Source organism: Doryrhamphus excisus, chromosome 6 (genome assembly GCF_030265055.1).
Source record: "Doryrhamphus excisus isolate RoL2022-K1 chromosome 6, RoL_Dexc_1.0, whole genome shotgun sequence".
In the NCBI taxonomy this organism is placed as follows: Eukaryota; Metazoa; Chordata; class Actinopteri; order Syngnathiformes; family Syngnathidae; genus Doryrhamphus; species Doryrhamphus excisus.
Window position 1 is genome coordinate 6,488,869 of NC_080471.1, and position 17,439 is coordinate 6,506,307.

The following is a 17,439-nucleotide window of genomic DNA, read 5'->3' on the forward strand; positions in this document are numbered from 1 at the left end:
TTGGTCTCTATCTATGTGTTGCTTTACAAAATTCTTTCATTTTTCACTATGTGGCCCTCTCTGGGAAAATGTTTGAACACCCCTGCAATACGGCAGAGAGCTTCTGGCACATAGAAGATTTTCCACAAACATTTTTCCAGTAGTTTTTAAAACAGCTCCATCCTCCCTAACCCAGGTGGTCGTGGTGGTTCTGGCTTGAATGACACCCTGGGCGGATCAACGCTGTGGTCCCCTCAGTAAGTGCTTTAAAAAAAACAGTGCTTGTATCAAATAGAGGATCTTTGACTAACCTTTTTTTCAGAAGGCGTAGAGCGCGTCTCTCATTTAAAGGATCTCTGACAAGCGTTTTTGCAGTGCCTTCAAAACAGCAGAGAAAATCACTTTAATGTCACATAGAGATCTCTGACACAAACACATCGCTTGTGTTTTATTTTTTCAGTCATCGATTGAAGTAGTTATGACCCAGCCTTGCGTTAACCCGAAGAACAATGTAGTTATCGTACAATTACACATCAACTTTCTCGGAATTCTGTGACGAACGTGAGAGATACACGTGACTGCCAAAAATAAAACGTCCACCTGAAATGACGTTTTACCTTGTTTGTACTGCGGGGGTGATAGTGAACAGCATTTGGTCCCATGTGCGCTTTTTTACGCACTTTAATATCTTCGTATTTCATCCATAATCTATAATTTACCTCAAGTATTAACCATGTTGTGAAATGTATTCGCGAGACGTACTCTTGACATTTGAAGGGTTAGCTTCCGAACCACCCCCTAAAAGCACAGTGGTATCGTCCACAAAGCCCGGAAGCTTCATCCACACACTCTGGTGCAGCAGAAGCCGGTGAAGAAAAGTGGTTGTCTGCTGAAGTTTTACTGAAACAAGTGAGTATTTAGTCCTCATCAATATTATAACCTGACTATAGGTTTTCAACGACGGCAAGATGCACCCTCTTGATGAACTAAACACTCTCACATAAAACAGTGTACAAATACCTGGCGAACGTGTTGACAAATTAGCATTTAAGCTAGCAGGGTAGCTCTCACGCCTGCAAGATGACAAACAAAAGACGCCTCACATATTATAAACACTTTGGACGTTTTTAATTTAATCTAAACGTCTTTAGGAAGCCAATCTAGACTGTAAAACACAGAAGAAATGTTACATTAGACCTCTTAACGTGGTCATCAGTGGAGAACTCTGTGTCACGCTAGCTAAAACGAGTTATAATAACACTATCAAATGAATAAAAGTGTTTAATTTAAGCCAGGAAATGACCTCTACTTCACCCAGCACCTTTGGCATGAACTGTTTATGTTGACAGGGCATGCATAGAGGGTTATGGACTGTAAGGGCACAGAAGTAATTGTGTCAACAAACAAATCAACTTCCCACAACACAATGCAAGACTGTGTAACGGAACGACTGGAAAATGGCAGTTGTTGATCTCATTTTCAATCCGGATTCTTTAATTGTAGTGATTTTCATGTTCAAAACAAAAAAATAAGATATAAAGTATGTACAGTAACCACCTTTTGTAATTGTATTAGTGTTGTTGTTCAAAAAAATCCACAAAACATGAAATGCATCCTTTAACCCTCTTGTCTTCCCACAGGAAACATCTGACAACTCTGACAGAACAAATAGATGATCTGAACACGTTTTCTGTTTGGACGTTTGGGTGGGTTCTCTTTTTGTTTGTTTTTTGCATTTGGCTTATTTGAAGACTTTGGACCACCGCTCCCCATTCCCCCATCGGTTCTAGAAGATTTGAATGGAAAAGGCAGTTACAAGTGCACAAGTAAGACCTGCATCCTGGATATTTGATCTGAAAGAAAACTGGCACCAAGAAGCGCGCGTGTGTGTGTGTGTGTATGTATGTGATGCATAAGTGACTGACACAACACAAGTCTATAGAGTAACTTTCGATACAAACTGAAATAGAGGCGAGCTGAACATAACCTAATAATGTGGTGGCAGTGTGACCAATGCAACATGAGCTGTTTTTAACTTGCCAATTGCACCGTGTACGTGAATGAGGCACCGCTTACCCCTCTGTGGCCGAGCAGTCCGTCAAGGGTAGTGGTCAGCAACCTGCGGCATGTGGCTCTTCACCCTCTTTGTTGTAGCTCCCTTTGCAATGCTCAAATATTGTTTTTAATGAACGTCTTCTTTGTCATGAGTTTAAAAAAGTCCAACTTTGTGTGAGACCATGAATGCATGCTGACTGAGTTCAGACTGGTGATTGGATCAGCACAAGGATGAGCAGACAGGATGCTATTCAGTTGTCTCTCTCACATGGAGGAACAAAGTAATGCTTTCCCCGAGCTATTTGACATTTCTAAAAAATACATTTTTCAGAGAAATTGTGATGCCCATTAGCACTCATAGTCATCAAATCTTACATTTATGCATTCCTGCATAGTATCAGCATTTGGGAGCAAATACGAAGTGAAAGAAAAAGGGGGAAAATACATCCATACATCCCTCTAGGTAACAGATAACAGTAGATGGTGCGTTCAATGGATTCAAACAAAGTAGGACAAATCGCAGCTCGTATAAATCATAAAAAATGTGGGATTTCCAATTAATAGTTTCAGTATTGTAATACAATATTTACTGTAATATAATTATTAATTTCTGTGTTTTTTAAGAGAAATAAAATTACATTGTTTTTTCAATTTTGATTAAATGTCTTATGACTATTGCCTTGTGTTTTAGGTATTTTCATTTATACATTCTTGAATAATAATCCTTTCTGAATGTCCTTTAATAGGCTTTTTCATTGACAAACATTTAGAATTTAAAACCAGTATCCTAAATCTTATTTTGAGCTGACACTAATAATAAAAACATGTTTGTGTCAGTGTGTGAGGTCTCACTAGCTAACGTTTTGTATTTGCTTTGTCCCTTTAAAAAAAATGTATGTAATTATTGTTGTAGAGATTTCCCCTACTTATTATAGGTAAAAATGTATTTCTATCTGTGACTAAATGCAACTAATTTTGAGTTACCTATGGACAGAATGTGATTAATCACGATCAAATTGTTTAATGGACTGACAGCCCTACTTTTGGCTAATTATAGGCCATATTTTACCACGAAGCGCCATGATTTCTTAAGTAATCTACTTTTGAAGAACGGAGATGGAGTGAAAGGGTTACTATAACTAAAAACTTGCATTATCATCTTTTAAAGGACAGAATTTTGGGTCCATCTCTTGTATTAGAGTTCACAATATTGTGAACCTAATGTTGTGGCAACCTTTTCTTTGCCTGCCTGTGTGTGTGTGTGTGTAGGTATTTGTATGTAGCCCAGCTAGCTGTGAAGCCCATTGAAGGTTCAGTGATGCCTGTGAAGAAGAAAAGAAAGCTCCCTGATCCTGATGATCATCAGCAAAAGTGTAAAATCACAAGGTAAACAAACGTGCACACTGTAACTTTTTAATGTGTTTTTTATGCTAAACACGCTGAAAAAGCTGGTAGAGTCAAAATCTTTAGCTTGGTTGTTGTATTGTGAACTTGGTGAATTTTAGCTTCACCCAACATCCCATCTGCGCCAAAAAGCCCTTCTCCAGCAAAAAGTGCCTGGCTTGGTTCCACCAGTACGCAGGCCGGGACGAGGTGGTCGGCCCCGAGGGCATGGAGAGGTTTTGCGAAGACCTTTGCGTGGCCCCCGAGAACGTGAGTGGTCTCTGATGCGCAGCAGAGATGCTAGCAAGTGTAGTATTGCAGGTGAAATGCATTTCCTCCACTTTGCAGGTCATCATGCTGGTGTTGGCCTGGCATCTGGAAGCTGCCAACATGGGCTTCTTCACCAAAGATGAGTGGCTCAGGGGAATGGCGTCCTTACAGTAAGACCCCACTTTTCATAATAATCCAGTCACATCTTAGCCTGCAGTGGTGCTACCTCACTTACAACTTGTAAACATGACGATGTATCACAAGCAACTAAACTATTACGTTTTTTCAAAAATATATGAATTAATAAATAATGAAATAAATCGTGTTCTCACATCATTAACTCAAGACCTGAATGAAAAGCAGGCTTAACGATGCCTTGTGGTCTTGTGGGGGGGCGGTCTACCCGGAGCCTGTGGGCATCACATTAGTGACCGCTGGCCTATATGACAAGGGGTGTTCATTAAAGATTTCCCTTGACTCACTTCCAACACACACAAACAAAACTCTGAACGGGTATTACCCTTCGTCTAAATAGGCACCACCCACGTTATGAACTTTTCCCGTTTCCCACTCTGGAAACCTTGTTGGTAAAAGTCGGTGGGTTGAGCCTCAAACCGTGACTCTACCTAGGTAATCAGTGTGTCATCATCTGGAAAACATGTTCCCTTCAAAAATGTCTCCATGGTTGGGAACAGGTGAAAGTCAGATGTGTCGGGTCAGGAGAACAAGGGGTGTGCGGAAGAACTTTATAGCCACAAGTGTGTGCTTCTTGTCTGGGCGATATGCAAGTCGTGGACTGGAGCATTGTCTTGCAGGAGTCGGACTCCTCTGGTGCCGACTGACCAGGGTTCAAATTTCACTTCCAAACTGAGGCAGTTGTTCCATAAGCAGCTAGGAATGACCGCCATCAAGAGCACACCTTATCCTCAAACAGACTGATGGAACCAAACTGAAAAGAATGTTCCAAAAGTTTGGATGAGACAGGAAAGACCGGGACCGATGGCTTCCATTTCTCAAGCCTCAACAGGATTTTGCCTTTTGAACTTTGGTTTTTGTATGGAAAACTTAAGAGCTGGGAAGGCTCAAAAACCCACACCAGTGAGCAGGGAGTGGTGCAATACGTGCTCCAAATAAGGTAGAGGTTGGCCAGGTATCAAGAGGAGGTAAGAGAGAACCTGCAGGAGCCACAGAAGAAACAGAAATTGTGGTATGACCAGTAAGCATAAGCAGCCAGGACAAAAGGTTCTCCTACTACTTCCCTCATCCAGCAGCAAGTGCCTGGCCAAGTGGAAGGTCCCTATACAGTTCTGGCCGTATGAGCCCTGTCACATATGAGATGCTCCAGCCTGACAAAAAGAAACCGAAACAGAGAAGAGGGGAGGGGAGGTTTGGCCACAAGTGGACAAAGTGGAAGCCATTCCTCCCCGGAACTGCAAAGCCCGGACTTTGACAGAAGGTTTCTGGTCAAAGTCCAGTGAATGCCTCAGCAGTCGGGCTTGGTGCGGTCCTCGCGCAGGAAGACCCAGGGGAGGAGAACCCTAACTTTTATCTCTACCACGGGAGACCAGGTATTCAGTGGTAGAGAAGGAAGGTCTGGCAATCAAATAGACCCTGGAAACTGTGCAGTACTACCTTCTGGGCAGGGAGTTTGATTTGGAGATAGATCACCGTGGTCTGACATGGATCACCTCGATGAGGGATCAGAACAGCCGATTAACATAACTGTCCCTACAACCCTATAAGTGTGTAGTCCACCAACGGTCAGGCAAATTTAATGGCCTGGCAGACTACCTTTCCCAGTTGGTCGTGGTGCCAGTCAAACATGGCACTCGTCATGGCAGCAAAGCAGGTTGGGAGGTGAAGAACACTACAGAAGGTAGTTGTTGAGGAGCTGTAAATATTTTTTTGGACATATTGCTGTAAATATTTTTCCTTACTATTTTCTGCATTTTTGTCCACAATTAGTGCAGGCAGTGAAAAAAGTGTACAATCTGGAGAGGACAATAAACACCCTGAAAGTTATTTTTCTGACTCGGCCATTGGTTTTTCCTCACCATATGCGGTGTTGTGGGGTGTTGTGTCCGTAGTCATAACAGAGGCCTAGCTTGCCATGATGCAAATTATGCAAAAACCAATAATAAAGCAGTAAATTATACTGCTGTTAATTTTTAGCCATAAAGGCTACATGATTAGCTGACCATCTCTGTTCATGTAAGGGAATGAGCTAGCATTACAAGCCTGTGCTTTTCCAAGTATAGTAAAATGGCTCCAGAATGCATGTGATTTGACACGGGTGATGGTAAACTTATTTAATTGGCACACCTTGAAGCCAGAGGGTCAGTATCTCAGGTGTAGCACTCGGTTCAAAGTGTTTCCTCACCTGGTTTGAAAACTTCAGAGACCCCCCATGTAGCAGTCGGTTTTTGTAAATGTACAATTGGGGTGCATTCATCCACCTCCAATGCTAGTACCACTGGTATCATTTGCGTGTTGGTAGCAAAGTATGAAGTTTTGAAATGACATAAATATAGCAATTACATTGTCACAGGGCTCTCCCGCTAGACCCTAGAACAGTATGTATCTCAAACTCTGGAACACTTCTCTAGTCCCTTTGTCATCGGAACGACGCGCTCTCATTCCCATGCATTCACCGGAACCCGGAACATCACAAAAACATCTTTACAGTGCGTGTATGTGTGGTTTCAATGGAACTTGTTATGCAGAAGTACGATTTACTGCGTTTAAGTAAATCCCAGAAAATACACATGTACAAGTGTATTCAACCTAAATGATGTCTACTGTATCTTTTAGCGTCATTTCCATTTTCACTGCATTTGGAGCTATAAAAATACACAATAGCTATAACTGTGCGTCTCAAGACCAATATTTATATCTACTTTTAAAAATGTATATGTAATTGTAATTTATGCACACCAAGAGATAAGAAGGACTGGAACAAATTAGGATGTGACAAAGTGTACCTGATTATTTGTAATAAACTACTCATATCATGACATTACTACTACTACTGCTAGTACTACTACGACCACATCACCACTATCAGGAGAACCATAGTAGAGAGGGAGGGAGGCGCCTGCTGTGACCCAGCAAAGTGCACTGTATTCAGGCACACACTCCGAGCCGCCGGTGTGAGGCCATGGAGGTCTGAGCCAAAGCCTTTATCCTTTATCCTGGACTGTAATGCTACTGTAATATCTTGACAACCCTGCTTCTTAGCACTTAGCATCCTGGCCTTTCTCACTTTGGGGCAAAAACTCGCTGGAAAAAAACATTTGAACACACCAGGTTCATTTCATTATATTAGGGAATTGTAGTGTTAAGGTGACTACAGGGATGTTGGTTCATGTGTAGTCAGAAACTGTATTTAGAAGATCATAAACAGGTTTGCATGGAAATTGACGAGTTAAGCGCCATAATTGAGGGTTTATTGAATATGTCTTGAAATTGTGTACATAAGATTCTGGTGTGTTTGCAGGTGTGACTGCACAGAGAGGTTGCAAAGCAAACTGGATGACCTGCAGAGTGAGCTCAACGACTCGGGCCTCTTCAAAAACATCTACAGATATTCTTTTGACTTCGCCAGGGTGAGTTTATGACCTTTTCATTATTTATACAGTAAACCTCGGATATATCGGATTCAATTGTTCCCACTGGTTTTGTCCGATATAAGCGAAATCCGTTATATGCGTATACCGGAAAATGTCCGTTTTACGCATATATCGGATTTATATCCGGTATATGCGTAAATCGGATTTTATCCGTTATAAAAAGGCACTTCCTTGACTATGTTTCCAATGTACCTGGACGCGCAGGCAACGCTGCAAATGACGTCGTATAGCGGCCTGTCACGATTCGGCGAATCGGAGCGCCACGATGCGGCCATCCGATATATGCGAGGGAAATTTAATGGAAATGCATTGGAACGGGACTGGAGATTTTGTCCGAAATAGGCGAAATCCGTTATAAAAAATCCGATATATGCAATGAATTTTTATTGGAAATGCATTACAGAAAAATTGGTTCTTTTTTATCTGTCCGTTGTGAGCGAATTTCCGATATATCCGCGTCCGATATATCCGAGGTTTACTGTATTTGAAATCTGTTGATCTGAGACCATCTCTGCTCACTGTGGGTTTTTTCGTGTCCGTGTGTTCCATGATCAGGATAAAGACCAGAGGAATTTGGACATGGACACTGCAAAATCCATGCTGGCCTTGTTGCTAGGCAGATCTTGGCCTCTCTTCCCTGTCTTCCTCCAGTTCCTTGAAGTAAGTCGCGGGGTGGGTTGGGGGGGTAGCTGTTTTAGTCATCAACAGACGTGTGTATGCGTGTGTCCCACAGCAGTCCAAATACAAAGGTGTGAACAAGGATCAATGGTACAACGTGTTGGAGTTCAGCAGAAGCATCCGCACCGACCTCACCAACTACGATGAAGACGGAGCTTGTAAGTTTTCCTGGCGGGGGCGCGCCATTTTATCATCAATGAATTTGTTCTAGAGCGCCACCAATATGGGATTTTGAGGGCTGAAAAAAAAAGCCAATATCCAATATATTGACCGAAACATGGAACAAGAGCATTGATATACACAGGATATATAATGTACATCAACATCAATTCTTATTGTACGCAAAATAAGATCCAACTCTAAGAAGCAGAAGACTAGTAAATGAAAATAATAGCATTTTGGTCATTAGCGTAGCATTTGATGCTATACTTGGCCATTTTCAAATACAAAGAGGCTGCATTGGGCTAAGTAGTCATGTTGTCATAGCCTCATTTAAGTTATCTGTACCTCTGATATTTTCTACACATTTTTGACCTCCGTGGTGTGTTTGATTGACAGGGCCAGTGCTTCTGGATGAGTTTGTGGAATGGCACAAAGCTTGCTCTGCATTGTAGCAGACTTGAATGCAACAGCGACTAAGAAAACGGAGGCACTGATGGACGATTGTTTTCTCTCACACACACAAACACACAAAGATGGACTTGTTGTGCAACAAAGTTCTTACAATTAGGGATGCCTTTTTTTGATTGATTGATGGTCCCTCATTTTGTTTATAGATATTCACAATAATAAAAATGAAATTTGATGTGATCACTGATACTTTAGAGTTCTATTTCAGTCAACATTGAGTTGCCCCTGCACCACCAGGGGGGGCCACAAGCACATCAGCCAAAACTGTGCCAAACTATTTCATGGTTTCAGCATTTCAGGGCGCACAGAATGATGCGTCTTTAGTATTCAGGAAAACCATCAGGACCAAGTATCTTCCCACTCTTCATCCTTTTCAACGCTCTTCTCACTTCCTGTTTACCAATCTTTGCTACTTCCTGGTCAACAGCAGACACCTCTTCTACTCTTCCTTCTCTCTTGTTTTCCTCATTCTTTCCATCTTCCCATCCCACTATTGGCATCTGTCAGTACACTTCCATTGCTATCCTTGACCATCCCAACCTGCTGAACTTCCTTTCCATGTCATTCCATGTCTCTGCCTTGCCAACCTGTACAGTCTACCTGTGTCCTCCTACCTCCACTCTTATAGGCCACCCTATGTTCCTCTCTTCTGGAAGAAAGTATTCACTACAGGCAAAGTCAACCACCATCTGTCCTTCTGCGTTCCTCTCCTGAATACCAAACCTTCCATCATCTCTTCATCATCTCTATTTCCTGCACTCTTTCCCTCCTAGGGATGTTCTGCATCTCCTGAGTTGTGTCCTCTTCAAAAGACAGGAGCAAAACACTCGCTAGCATGAACTTTTTATTTTTGCAAGCGTTTCCACACAATGCTATCATACGAGACGAGGGTTATGAGACTTAACACTGCAGTCCTGGCAGCGAAGAGCACTGCAGGATGCGCAGGTAATTTTTGACCTTGTCAGCGTCGCGGCGGAGGCAGTAGAGCAGGTCGTTGGGGTCCACCGAGCTCGGAGCTCCTCTCTTGTAGGCCAAGGTGGGCGCTCCTTCCGGAGGGACGTGGGCCGCCGTGTTGCTACCGGCCACGCCCACAAGCTTCATCTGAAGGGAAGAAAGAAGAAGAATGTTTAATCCGTAAAAACATATCTAATATCTTAGGGTTTAATTTATTTCAAGACACATTAAGCACATCTGAGATACATGAGTTGAAAAATATGATCAATTCTCCCTAATCATGTTCAATGTCTTTACATTCTTTAGTTTAACCAAGGAATATTTAAATATAATATAAAATATTTTCATATGTTTATATGAATCTAATAAATCTATGTTATCCTCAAATGTAGATATGGCTTGACTTATGTACATATATACTTTTTATAGTCATTAATTTAAGTTTAATTAGTTTAAGGGGACCTATTATGCTTATTTTTGGCCCTTTGTATTGAGTTGTGGACTCCTATAGAGCAGCTACACACAATAACCAGCACAGAAAGCGTTCTAGATCTTCCAGAATATGCACCTATTCTGTATTTGTATTTGTTTGGATTTCCTGTGAAAGCGGCCTGTTTTAATTTATTCCACCCACGACCCGCCTCCAGACACGCCCACTCTACTGTGGTTGATCCCAGTCCCAAGTGCTCAGGAGGCTTTTCAGATAACTACCTGACCCAACTTTCTAGGAGTTGATAATAGTGATTTTTCTATTTTTTCAATCGTGATTTTTTTTAAATGTTGGCTTCGTTGTGAAGTGCGAAGTTTCTCAAGAAAAGAGGTTATTTCAAGACGTATCTCAATGGTAAGTAGCTTTCGCATTTTACTCGGGTAGAGCCACTGATTGTGGTGGGAAATGGCAATTAGCAACCCCACTCCCTGTATGCACACTCTATAATGCTACACAACAAGCGCTTTTGCTCTGTGACTTAAGTTGCAAAGCAACTTTGTCGCAAACTTTCAAAGCAAACGCAAAGCAAACTTTCAACAAGTTTGTGGCCTCGTCCAGCTGCGTACTGGCCTGTGTTCACAAAACAGTCCAGTGTGAAATGCCGTTGACAGATTCCAATATTTTTCTTTTACTGGTAGGGAATCAGGAACTCCAACCACTTGTGCCTGATGTTTTCCTCCTTAGGAATTGTAAACAAATTGCTTTGCACCCACAGAAACACCTCCTGAAAGACGATGCTAACTGTAAACAGAGAAGCAGAGCTTGGGGGCACGCCCATATGAGGAAGCCCGGCACTCTGTGATGTCACAGACAACCAGTGTTCAAGGAAACTCTGTGAAACCCAGCATTCAGAGCCATTCAAACTCCAAACCTCCAAATCTGCATACCTCATTATCGGAAACTTTGGTATGGTTTAACACACGAATACAACATTCGAACTACATTTATCGGTCAGGAAAGTGGAAAAAGCATCATAGATAATTATTCAAACTTTACTCAGCATGCCCTTTTCCTGCATTTTTTCCAATTAAAAAATATTTTAAAAACATACAACATTGACCAGTGTCATTTCTTTAACATTTTGTTCATTTGAATAATTTGTGTCTTAAAATTTGGGCTATTGTGTACGATGGAGTATTAGGACCACATTAAAAAAATCTGAGATTGAAAAAAAAAAAAAGAATAATTGTAAATCGTAAACTTTCATCGACTGCAAAAAGTGAATTCTGTGTTTTGACTAAAAGTGAAAGGTGTTGGATGAGCTTTAAGAAAGACCATGCTTGTGTTTTGCTAATAAAATAAATATTAAACGGTGAAGATGTCAACCTTCTCGGCCATTTTCAGGACTCCGGCCTTCAGCTCCTGGATGGCGTCGCTCATCTGCAGCGCCTTGTTGCTGTAGTGGTTGGAGTCTCGGTCCCGATGCCGTGTCACGCTCTGGTGCAGCCGTGATAAGGGGTCCCCCCAGGCCCCCAGCAGCCTGAGGACCACCTGGGTCAGCCGGTCCCTCTGCACACGGGAGACAAGCTGCTGCACTGCACACGTGGTTAGAGTCCTGCGTGAGAATACTCACTCCCAGACTTTGGACCATCTCCTTGTTGTCTGGTGCCAAGATGTCATGGGTGTGACACTTCCACGTTCCCATGTGGTTCCTGTTGGGGACCAAGGACTGCTCCTGGATGGGGAGACACATGCACGGCATCGAGTGCAATCGCTTGTTCCTGTTTGCCTCGCCACTTGTTGCTAGGCAGATTTAGGGTTTACAATTATGGCACAACAAACCCCTTCTTGTTCATGTTAGATGTTGCTAAGCAGGAATGATGAAGTCCAAACGTACGTACGTACGTCTGCAAGGTTGGCTCTTGTTCTCATGACAGAAAGAAAAGATTGATCAAATTGACATTCTTTTAAAGCAAATAAAAATACAAATAACTTCAATATAAATTGTATGGGGTGCCTTGCTGCTTGCCTGCACGCCCCCTCAGCTTGCTCATGTGCGGGCCCCCCCCCTCGCCTGTCTGCCTCACTGATGTAGCCTCGGGTCTCCTGTCTCCCTGGACTCTGGGCCTGGTTGTGGATCTGGAACCCCTGGGTCCCCCGCCCTATAACGCCCCGGACGCCCCACCCGGGGATGTCCACGGTGTGTGCTTGCGTGTGTCTGAGCTATTTTTATGTATTATTGTTTTAAATACTTATTCATTTTATTATATATATTATATATATAGTATATATGTGTGTGTGTGTGTATGTGGCTATATAAATATACGGGGGTGGGCTCTGCGGGGGTCTGGCGCTGGGTGTTCCATCTCTGCTGTCCGGTCCTTCATGGGGTAGTGGGTCCAGGCCTCTTCTGTCCCAGCCGGGGAGGTCCTGTATCGGTGGTCGAGCCTGAGGTTACCCTTCCGGTTGGCAGGGGCGCCCTTGCGCCCGCAGGTGTGTGGCCCTCGATGCCCTTCTGCCCTAGTGGGGTATGGTCTCCCGCCGGTCTCGGGGGTGCGGCTCTCCTCCGGCCTGCTGGCGCCCTGTTGCTGGTTGGGATTGCTCCTCCATGGCCTCTTGCTGGTCTCTAGGGGGGATGCTTCGGGGGCGGGTCTTGGGGAGTCGGCCCTGGCTTTGCCCGCACCCACGGGGCTGGTGGATCCCTGGCGGTGAGAGCTTGACCTGGCTGTGCGGGGCGGGGTTTACTGGGTGGTAGAAGGCAGTCCCTCTCCTTTTGTCATTCTCAGTGACAATTACACATTCACACACACGCATTCACATTCACGAGCACACTTACACACACATATATGAATATATATACACATACACCAACAGAAGTACACACCTCCATATGGACACTCACAGCACATGGGTGCTTCTCTACACAATCTACCATCTTATCCCTGATGTCTATGTGCTATTGGTATGCTATTATTACAGTAATAATGATGTCAAGCAGTGAGATTTTAATGACTGTAACTGTATGGCTGTAATTGTGTTTACGATCACGGTTCATGTCTTCATTGTTACTATTGCTACTGGTAAGTTGGACTGTTTCATTTCACTGATATCATCTCCATTGTGACCCTTAGCCATCATTCACATTTAACTGTTCTGTTTGTTCTTATGGGAATTCTTGTTGCTGCTGTTTTTGGCTCTCTCTCTACTGCCCCCCCACCCCATTTACCCAATCCCAGGTAAATGGGAGGGAAGGACATCCAATTTCAAGACCAAATCAGATCATGTGACTGCGCCCCCCCCCCCAAAAAAGAAAATAAGACTCACATATTGCGAGTGCAGGTCAGTGGAGATGTCATGCATCCTTGATGATTGTTGGATGATGCGTTCAAAGAGGTCGGCCAGCGTGGGAATGTGACATCCTGCATGTCCGTAGGAACAGATCGGGACGGCATCGACCTTCGGGAAAAGCTGCAGCAGTGTGACCACTGCAAAATAACCTTTAACATCAAAAAGAAGAAGATTTCATTGGTTAGAAAACATCTCATTAGTACGTTGAAATCCTACCTCTCATCATGCTGCCTTGCTCCCGGCCGGCCGGCTGGCTTTGACCACTGCGGAGATGCTGCTGACACAAACGTATTTATACGTTCAAACGTATTCATACGCTCATTTAGGCTGATAAACACGACTCGCTCATTGCAAGACTTTGTGAAGAAGTCGGGCGGAAAAAGTACAACTAACAACGTGCGTACGTTAGGATTTAATAGGCGGGCTTGAATGCTGCGCCATTGCAAAGTAGACCACAGTACCTCACATATTCTTCCACTAATTCCATCTAGGAGTATTATTAGTATTGTTATTAAAAAGCAGTTTTTGGTGCAGATGCTTGTGAACAGGAATGCACACTTTTGGGTTGAGAACAGGAACAGGAAGAGGTTTTGGGCCATGAACTACCGTGCTTCATGAATTCTGCCTAGTAACTGTAACTACAGCCACATGCAATGTGAACAGGAAGAGGTTTTGGGGACACGTGATTGGACAAGCAAGAACAGGAGACTGCAAACATGGAAGGTGAACAGGAACAGGTTTTGGGCTACATATGATTGTGAATCCTGCCTAGCAACAAGTGGCAATGAACAGTGATGACCCCGATTGTGGTGAATAAAGCCAAAGAAAAAGCATAATGTCACAGCTTGATTAATTTATTGTCGACTTTCCACAACAAACAGAAGTGATAAATAGGAAATAGAATCTAGAGAAAATATACACATTATGTACAAATTGAGTGCATTCTATTCCAGTGTGCTATCAAAGAATACCCCCCCCCCCCCCCGAAACGCAAACTCAGCACCTGTGATGCTTCCACTTGCGTGTTGCCATGGCGATGTTTGCATCCTTTTTGTGCCAGGGGAAGAGGCGTGTGATGGCGAGGGTGCCGTCGGCCCACACGGTACCCGTCAGCACGTACAGCTGCGATCGGCCGGGCCGCACCAGAGCGTTGGCGCAGCGTAAGTTGATGAGCAGCCATTGGTGGAGGAGGTGGTGGGTGTCATAAGGCAGCAGGGGGCCCTGGCGGATAAATTCCACCCGGCCCTCCACTTCAAACTGGGGGTCACCGGTGAGGAGACGGCGGCGGTGCAGCTTGGCGGTCACGGCTGCGGAAAGCATGGAAGGAAGTTGATCATCTGGCATCCGGGGTTTATGTCAACGTAATAAAACGACTTGGCTGCCTGTTCTTACCAAAATCGTGCTGGCAAAAAGCATCCAGGACGGTTTTCAATGCGGGGGCTTCATCCACTGTGGGGCAGTTCTGACACGCCGCTTTGGGCAAAACTGGAAAATGGAAAGCAAGTATAGAAGTCAAGAACATGGACGACATCAAAGAGAAAAAGTCAAATGCATGTTAGTGTGCCCCCTGGTGGTAACGCCAAGTGATCAAATGTTTGCATACATACGAATATATACACAAGTGTGTGTGTTTTTTTTTTTATGCCAAAAATGTTTCTACTCTTTAATGTTAGGATGGAAGCAATGTTTTATATATAAATAATAATAAATAATAATTCCAATGATAAATACTAATGATATGATGATAAATACTAATGAAAAGGATGGCAATAAAAAGATTTCAGGAATGAAAAACACTGAAGATGCGTTCATGCGTCGTTCATGCATCGTTCATGCGTCGTTCTAGCTACGCTGCTTGTTAGCAGACTCGTGAGTGTGCGGCTTTTTACCTTTAGCAAAGTGAGTGAACTTGGCGTGAGGCGACAGGCACATGTCCTCCTCGGCGGGGAAGCGCTCGCAGTCAAGCGCTTCGGGCCAAGGGTGACCCTGGCAGGCGAGCACGGGGGCACAACTGTCCCTGACGGCCACGCACAGGCTACGGCAGGGCTGGATGAACCTGAAGGAAGAGGAAAAGCGTGAACGCGAGAAGCCAAGCGGGAGAGACCATCCTGTGACGAGAGAGAGGAAAGCGTCCTTACGTGTCGAGGCAGACGGGAGCGATGAGCGAGCAGAGGAAGGCTTGGGCCTGAGGATGGCAGCCCGTCTGCAGCAGAGGCCTCCAGTCCTCCGAGCGCGGCACCACCTCCCCTTCCAGGTTGCTGTGGCCCAAAAAGTTGGGGAGGCGCATCTCGGAGTAACCCACGTCTTTGCACACCTTCATCTGGTTGGGGATGGCCACGCATCGGGTGGACTGGCCCAGGTCGAAGGCCCCCAGGGGGGCCGCCAAGAGAGCGAGGACGAGGACGAGGACGAGCGAAGAGGTCATGATGTGAGGACGGACACGAGCGTGGCTGCTGAGGGGGCCGCCGAGGGGCCTCCTTATATACACGGCGGAGAGACAGCCCGAGCAGTCTGTCAGGCTCTTATCAATCAAACTATCAAAGACTCTGAGACGACGTGTTTGGAGACAACGGCTTGCTTTGTCACGGCTGCAGACAGAAAGGGGGGCACCAGGAGGGGCTGTGCGAGAAGGAGGGGTGTTGCAATCACAGCCCTGTTTTCACCGAGTGAAGGTCGGTCCCGACTTCAGCATTGACCTAAGAAATTTCATAGATCTCCAGTTTGGCTTTTGTTTTACTTTCTTTTTTGCATTGGCACTTGTTACTAGGCTGAATTTCTTACATTTGTTGTAAAAATGTAAATGTCAATTATGTACAAAACACTACTACAAAATCTAAAATACTGTATACGGTGGTTCTTTTTTAATTTTCCTTTAATTAAGTATCCTCTAAAAATATCTGTAATTCAAATATATGAATATACAGTCATGTCTAGATGGTTTGAATGAGTAAACTATACAAGGATAAGGATCTGGCTAGCTAGAATTTCAAGCAATTTTTGAAAGGCAGATTTGAAAAAGTTCCAGGAGAAATTTCCCAGATGTCTTTAGTGGAAAGATTCCCTCATCCACTCAGTGAATGTACTAATTGGATCTTTCATCGCCAAAGCGCCGTCTGCTGCGACTCGCCACGCGCTCCTCCCCGGCGGTCCAAACGGATCAGCAGTCTTTGTGCCTGTACTTCATCACTAGAATGACAATAGAGCATCCATAGAGCATGGATGGAGGTCTGTCTCCAACTGGAGATGTCTATCTTAAAGCCGGGTGCCCTTTGGGCCTTTTCCCTCTTCCAACAACAGGACTCCATCCAAAGTGAGCATCCTGATGGGATGTGGGATTTGATCCAGAATGTGCTTCCTGATGTGGACCAGCTCAGCCTGCAGCCCCGGTTTAGCTTAGACACTTTTTACAGCCCCTTCTGATGACTACTGGCTGGTTCCACTACGGGTAGACGAGCGTGACCCGTAAGAGGGGACTAACTGGGCAATTAGAGGCACAGACCAATTTGGGAGAACAATGGCTCCACATATTTAACACACTCCCCCTGCCGGCAGCCCGGCAGGGGTCTGTTGTTGGGCCTAATGGCCGCCCTGTAGACATGCTGTCTGTGTTGCTAATGTGCTGCCTGCCTGCCTGCCTGCCTCACCTACACTAAACGGCACGGACGGGCACCTGTCTGCCAAACACCTAGACAGTAAGTCACGAGACACATTTTGACCCAGAAAGCTGAAGCTAAATGCTAACAGGGGTGACCTGAAGGGCGATCTGACAATGTTGGAGCAGCATTGCAAGGAAGAGTGGACCAATAAGTCAACATTTGACCAACATTATTCAACATTTTTCTGTTGAATTATGCAGGTTAGAAGATAAATACGTCTAATTTTGCATTACTGTAAAATGCATTACTGATTGAGCCCTATATTGTACATATATTTCCATCTGTACCCAGATTCACACCAAAGTTCCTCCTCAGTTGATGCCAACCCTTCAAAAAGTTTGTCTTTGTGTAATCCTGCCAAAATAGATCATTTTTAAAGAAATATGATAAAAAATAATACACAATAATAATATTCTGGCCACAATTA

General features: G+C 44.2%; 3 protein-coding genes across 4 annotated transcripts; 1 reads left to right on the top strand and 2 right to left on the bottom strand.

Annotated features, from left to right (window-relative positions):
* Window positions 1-379: 379 nt before the first annotated feature.
* LOC131131121 (DCN1-like protein 5) lies at window positions 380-8,798 on the top strand. Of its 2 annotated transcripts, XM_058075509.1 has the most exons (9): window positions 380-888; window positions 1,620-1,805; window positions 3,304-3,420; window positions 3,540-3,687; window positions 3,766-3,857; window positions 7,184-7,292; window positions 7,872-7,976; window positions 8,050-8,152; window positions 8,553-8,798. In XM_058075509.1, the coding sequence occupies exons 3-9, from the start codon at window positions 3,353-3,355 to the stop codon at window positions 8,606-8,608; spliced, it is 681 nt and encodes a 226-aa protein (XP_057931492.1). In that variant the 5' UTR covers window positions 380-888; window positions 1,620-1,805; window positions 3,304-3,352; the 3' UTR covers window positions 8,609-8,798. The 2 variants fall into 2 exon arrangements, with proteins under 2 accessions (XP_057931492.1, XP_057931493.1); XM_058075510.1 differs by lacking the exons at window positions 380-888; window positions 1,620-1,805 and having other exon boundaries at window positions 3,298-3,420; window positions 3,571-3,687.
* Window positions 8,799-9,524: 726 nt separating this feature from the next.
* Window positions 9,525-13,678, bottom strand: LOC131131421 (prolactin-like). The gene is made up of 6 exons (XM_058076126.1): window positions 13,673-13,678; window positions 13,573-13,630; window positions 13,333-13,505; window positions 11,642-11,743; window positions 11,395-11,577; window positions 9,525-9,725 (listed from the first exon to the last, which is right to left on the bottom strand). The coding sequence occupies exons 1-6, from the start codon at window positions 13,676-13,678 to the stop codon at window positions 9,525-9,527; spliced, it is 723 nt and encodes a 240-aa protein (XP_057932109.1).
* Window positions 13,679-14,352: 674 nt separating this feature from the next.
* Window positions 14,353-16,129, bottom strand: szl (sizzled). Its single transcript, XM_058076501.1, has 4 exons — window positions 15,495-16,129; window positions 15,246-15,412; window positions 14,749-14,841; window positions 14,353-14,663 (listed from the first exon to the last, which is right to left on the bottom strand). The coding sequence occupies exons 1-4, from the start codon at window positions 15,779-15,781 to the stop codon at window positions 14,353-14,355; spliced, it is 858 nt and encodes a 285-aa protein (XP_057932484.1). The 5' UTR covers window positions 15,782-16,129.
* Between the last annotated feature and the right edge of the window lie 1,310 nt (window positions 16,130-17,439).

What these genes read in the sequence shown, in the direction of transcription:
- LOC131131121 (XM_058075509.1), top strand. Translation starts at nt 3,353, where the DNA reads ATGCCTGTGAAGAAGAAAAGAAAGCTCCCTGATCCTGATGATCATCAG. An exon ending in AGGGGAATGGCGTCCTTACA is followed by an intron (nt 3,858 to 7,183) that starts GTAAGACCCCAC and finishes GTGTGTTTGCAG; the next exon opens with GTGTGACTGCACAGAGAGGT. An exon ending in ATTCTTTTGACTTCGCCAGG is followed by an intron (nt 7,293 to 7,871) that starts GTGAGTTTATGA and finishes TTCCATGATCAG; the next exon opens with GATAAAGACCAGAGGAATTT.
- LOC131131421 (XM_058076126.1), bottom strand. An exon ending in CTGACCTGCACTCGCAATAT is followed by an intron (nt 11,744 to 13,332) that starts GTGAGTCTTATT and finishes CTCCCCATCCAG; the next exon opens with GAGCAGTCCTTGGTCCCCAA. An exon ending in TCCTGAAAATGGCCGAGAAG is followed by an intron (nt 9,726 to 11,394) that starts GTTGACATCTTC and finishes TCTTCCCTTCAG; the next exon opens with ATGAAGCTTGTGGGCGTGGC.
- szl (XM_058076501.1), bottom strand. Translation starts at nt 15,781, where the DNA reads ATGACCTCTTCGCTCGTCCTCGTCCTCGTCCTCGCTCTCTTGGCGGCC. An exon ending in GTTCACTCACTTTGCTAAAG is followed by an intron (nt 14,842 to 15,245) that starts GTAAAAAGCCGC and finishes TCCATTTTCCAG; the next exon opens with TTTTGCCCAAAGCGGCGTGT. An exon ending in TTTTTGCCAGCACGATTTTG is followed by an intron (nt 14,664 to 14,748) that starts GTAAGAACAGGC and finishes TGCTTTCCGCAG; the next exon opens with CCGTGACCGCCAAGCTGCAC.